This window comes from Malania oleifera, chromosome 2 (genome assembly GCF_029873635.1).
Source record: "Malania oleifera isolate guangnan ecotype guangnan chromosome 2, ASM2987363v1, whole genome shotgun sequence".
Classification (NCBI taxonomy): Eukaryota; Viridiplantae; Streptophyta; class Magnoliopsida; order Santalales; family Ximeniaceae; genus Malania; species Malania oleifera.
The window spans coordinates 20,123,686-20,128,457 of NC_080418.1; the positions used below are offsets into that span (position 1 = coordinate 20,123,686).

At 39.5% G+C, this 4,772-nt stretch overlaps 1 protein-coding gene across 1 annotated transcript; it reads right to left on the reverse strand.

Moving 5' to 3' along the window:
* Positions 1 to 579: 579 nt before the first annotated feature.
* Positions 580 to 4,249, reverse strand: LOC131148843 (BTB/POZ domain-containing protein At5g60050). The gene is made up of 2 exons (XM_058098779.1): positions 3,287 to 4,249; positions 580 to 1,756 (listed from the first exon to the last, which is right to left on the reverse strand). Exons 1-2 carry the CDS (start codon positions 3,839 to 3,841, stop codon positions 803 to 805), a joined length of 1,509 nt encoding a protein of 502 aa, XP_057954762.1. The 5' UTR covers positions 3,842 to 4,249; the 3' UTR covers positions 580 to 802.
* Positions 4,250 to 4,772: the final 523 nt, after the last annotated feature.

The following is a 4,772-nucleotide window of genomic DNA, read 5'->3' on the forward strand; positions in this document are numbered from 1 at the left end:
CAAACAAAAAAACAATTCAATTTGAAAAACAGAGAGATTAATATGTATATTTTGAATTTTCTACTTTTCTTTCTTGAGTGATTATCAAGGTAAATGAAAACAAAATGTTGAATTTTTATATTCTTTTTTCTCTTTTAGGCGCAACAATAAAGTTGTCGTCTGTGACCTTAAGGTAACGGTTTGAGGCATGGAAACAATTTCTTATAAAAATATAAGGTAAGAGTGCGTATTATAGACCCATAAGGATCCACCCCTTTTTAGACCTTAGGGGAGCTTTGTGCTCTGGGTGGTCCTTTTTTTTTGTCACCCAGTGAAACATTTTAAGAGAAAAACAAATTGAAACTTTGTATGGTCTTTCATGATAAAGCCTTGAGAAAACAGGAAGAAAGGCCGAGTGTGAGATTATACAACCACCAGAAAACATTTTTACAGAAATTTCATTAGTCAAGTCACCAACCATTACCAGCTGACTCAAAACTCACATTGCAGAACTCCCTGCAGCTTTACGGTAATGTGCTTCCAAAATTAGAGCATCCTCAGCGAAATCAGTGTTACACAATACACCTTACAAGCAAGAAATAGATAATGCCATCTTACAAATTTCATTAATCTGGAAGGCTCTTATCACATATATGTTACACAATCTCTATGTCTCGAAAACAAAATTTTGACTGATCCAAAATCCAATGGATTTAAGAAGAGGAAAAGCACAGATAACTTGTCAAAAAAAGTAAAAAGAAACTGTCGTGTGTATGTGTATATACACCCGTGGTTAAAATATTTGGCATGTTCAACATTCTTTTTAATTTGGATAATCACAGACAGTTATCTGCAACTGGGAAGAGTCGTGCTCAGGTACATACTGTCTTATGAAGGCCCTTCTCCACCACACCTCAAAAGCCCTCTGAATATTAGGGCAATCATCTCCTTTGTTAAGGAATCGATCAAACCAATTGAGTAAGATACTCTGTTGTTGTGGCAACGGCAGTGTAAGAATTGTCTGGCTCAGTCCATCCTCGACCAATTTCTTGTCAACGGTTCGACAAGCCCTTCTCATCCACCCAAAATCATCATACAGAGCTTCCAACCATGTGGACAGCAGAGAAAACCGGGTATCTTTTGGCACCAAAATATGTCCTCTTCCAATTGCAATGCATAGTTGAGCAGTAATCCGGCTGATTTCGTGCCGATACATGGTAGGAATTTTTGAATGGAGGGTTGCAAGCACCTTCTGATCGGCCCATAATTTGACAAATTCATTGCCCATTTTTTTGTCGACCAAAATATCAACAATCCACCGCATGTTATCAGCTTCTCGAGCTATTTCACCCATTAATAACCCCCGATCCCGCCTGCTTTCATCCATGCCCCCAGCCTCAGATAAACATAAGATGAGAGAACTGAGACATCTATGGCAAAGTTGATAAAGGGTATCCTTGGAGACATCTAGCCTATTGGTGCTAACAGTTGCATCTTCTCTAAGTAACCCAGAAATCAAAGCTTTCATTTCTCGTCGAGCTTTATCATCTTTGGCTTGAAGAACACCAGTCAGCATTCTCAAGAAGATGTCGTCAGATTTTGTGGCTGTAGATGGTTCAGCTGATACTCTCTGCAGAACCTCATCCACAGACTCTTGAAGCTCAAGTTGTCGGAGATTAGATACAACTGTTTCTTCTTCATCCTCTGCCCAAGGAACAGCTTCCAAATACTCTAAGCATGACCTGATTCCCGCATCAAACAAGATAGCTGCAGATACCTATAAGACAGTCCAACCTTACAAATAGTTCACCATAGCAGAACAAAGTGATAATCTGCCCACACATGTGCGCAAAGTAAAATGGGGGACTGGAAATCCTAGGGAAGGGTTGGGGAATGGCAATCTGATGAAATGGGAATAGACAGTGGGATTCCCACCTTAGAATCCCAAGCATAGGCAACCTCAATGTGCTGCCATGTGGCACCATGTAAATTTTTCATTATTTTTATTTTTGTTCCTTTAGTTAGTTAATAAATTAAACTTAATCCTCACCCACTGTCTCCACCGTTTTATGGTTTATGTGTGAGTAATTGCTGGATCCCCGCATGCTTTTCCCATTAGGATGTTGTGATAATTCTCTCTAGCATAATGGCACACATTAAAGTCACCTAAATATATAAAATCTTCTCTCTATTGCGCATGTATAAAGATCACAAGGAAGGTGTTTTTTTTTTAATTCCCGGATCTAGGAGCAAGGAAACTAGACAAGTGAACAATAAAAGATCCCTAAAAGGTCTTGCATTAGCATGTGACTGGTATCGATCACATTTTGTAGCTTCTCTTTCTCTCTCTCCCAACACAAAAGCATACAACACCCAAATGGCCAAATATATTCACATTATTACTAAAATTATTGTTGCGGTTCTAACTGTGCAGCTGCAATCATTTATCCAAATCAAAACACCAGTTTCCAACACCTGCTCTATATGCTAAATCTCCAACTTCCCCATTTTGCAAACAGTATAACAAGAACAGAGATAATTTCCCATAGGTGAAGCAAATCAAGCCAATTTTCAGATATGAAGATAAAAGAACAAAAAAGTTGCAGGTACCCTTGAATCAATTTCTTATTTATGCTACCATGCAGCTCTAATTTCCCCCACCGAATAAGGATGAGTCGCAATTTCTGTCTCTCAGTTAGTCGCCAAGAGATCAAAACTTGAAAAAAAAAAAAAAAAAAAAAAATCTCACTGGAGCTGGGTTTCTCCAATCATTGTTCTCTTATCTTGGTGTGGCTTCTCCTTCTCCCTTTTGAGTTATGGCTTGTGGAGCAGTTTTCATATTTCTCCTTTTAAATCCTTTTATTTACTTCTTTTATATATTTATTTATTTTGGAGAAGGGGGAGCTGAAGCAGGCGGAGCCGTGGAGGGTGTTGGTAGTTGCATATAAGACAAAAATAAGATTCAAAATAAATTCTATTAATTTATTTTAAATTACAGCAGCTGCCAAATGGAACCTATTCAACACAATCAAGTCCATTTGGCGGAAAAACCATGCTCCATGTTGTCGCAGAGGAACAGAACTATGATGGTTGCTGAATTAAGTTTTTGATTTCATTATGGTCATAACTTGGTTTCATTATTTGATTTCCATAGCAATCATTACTTTAGCTGTAGCTAAAAAAAAAAAACCCCAGATTTTCATTTCCATCACTTTCCCTAAGCTTTCCCAACAAGCAAACACAGCATAAAAAATGTGCTTAAAAAAAAAAAAAAATCAATTACAAGAATGGGGATGCACAAACATACCTTGAGCAAGCCCAAGACCTTGGATACCTCCTCGCCGATCAACCTTCTCTTCAAGTCCTCACAGTACATCAACATCACAGTCTCCACATACACTTCCACGTCGTCGGTGTCACAAATCTCCACCTCATGCGACACGGCCTCGTCCCGCCTTAGCTTTTCCGCAAAGAACCGGCTCCGATCCGCCAGGACCCTCCGATGCACATCCATCGAAACCCTAAACCCGTCCCGCGAGACCACCGTGAGCTTCACGTCGCCGGATCCTCCCCAATTAGGGTTTCTGACCAGCGCTTCGGCCAAAACCCCTGCAACCTGGTCCTGCATCTTGCGGCGCCGGTCGTCGAAGCGCGCCGACTCGCGTTGCTGCTCCTCGGACATCATGTCGAACAGTGTCGGACTGGGGCGGACACGCTCGGAGACCGGCGGAGAGACAGCTTTGGCGGCGGGCGAAGACGAAGGCGAGACCCTTGAAAGTGATCTCGACGGAGAAAAGCAGGAGATTGTGGGGTCTGAGATGAAGCCTTGCTTTATCATCGTTGACACTTCTCTGGACGCCATTGAAGCCCTCTGAGAGCTGTATGTAGAGAGAGGGAGAGCTGAAAGGCCAAGAAAGTATAGATGGAAGTGAGATTGTCAATGTATGTGAGTGTGTGTGTGTGAGAGAGAGAGAGAGAGAGAGAGAGAGAGAGAGAGGGAGAGAGAGAGAAGGAGAAGGAGGAGGAGGAGGAGGGGAGAGGAAGCAGGGATCTCTATGGCGGTGACAAGATTAGTGGGTGAAGGTGGAGAGAGAAAGAGAGCGGAGAAGAACAGTGGATCTGTGATTTTGGGGAAGGGGCGGAGTGGAGGAGGAGGACGCCGCTGCTCAGTGAGAACTGTTAATTATAATTCTTTTTTTTTTTCGACTGACAAAAAATAACGGTCGTTTATGTCTGTCTCCGGAGGGAAGGAGGGAGGAGGGACAATGGTGCGGTTACGTTCGCACCCGTGCGCAACAATGATCGTGAAGCGCACGTCAGGGCGGTGGAAAATCAAAAAAGTAATATTTCACAACTACAAACATTATTTAATCTTTTCATTTTTAAAGAAAATGAATTTTTTATAATATCTTTTGTATAAATATTTTCTCTATTTTTATGTGGTTACAAAATGTTTGAAAATTAGATAATTATTTTTTTATGAATAGATGGTTGCTCGAAATGATATATTATTTCTTTATAGGGATTTTCCTTTTAATGTTACTTTTCAAAAATATCAAATTTATTTCTATAATTATTAATGATTATTTCAAAATACTCCTTTAAATACCGTAACTATTCAAAATACCCTTATCATAATATCAAATTTATTTATATAAATACTTATAGTTATCACAAAATATCCCTATAACATTCTACACTAATTCTAAAATTGTCCATATACTATTAAATTTTTTTTATTATTTTCAATCTAATTTTTTTTAAATTTTAAAAAATAAAGAGTTATGGAATAG

Excerpts from the sequence above, each read along its gene's own strand:
- LOC131148843 (XM_058098779.1), bottom strand. The coding sequence starts at position 3,841 with ATGGCGTCCAGAGAAGTGTCAACGATGATAAAGCAAGGCTTCATCTCA. Across the intron at positions 1,757-3,286 it reads AGGTCTTGGGCTTGCTCAAG|GTATCTGCAGCTATCTTGTT; the intron begins GTATGTTTGTGC and ends ACTGTCTTATAG.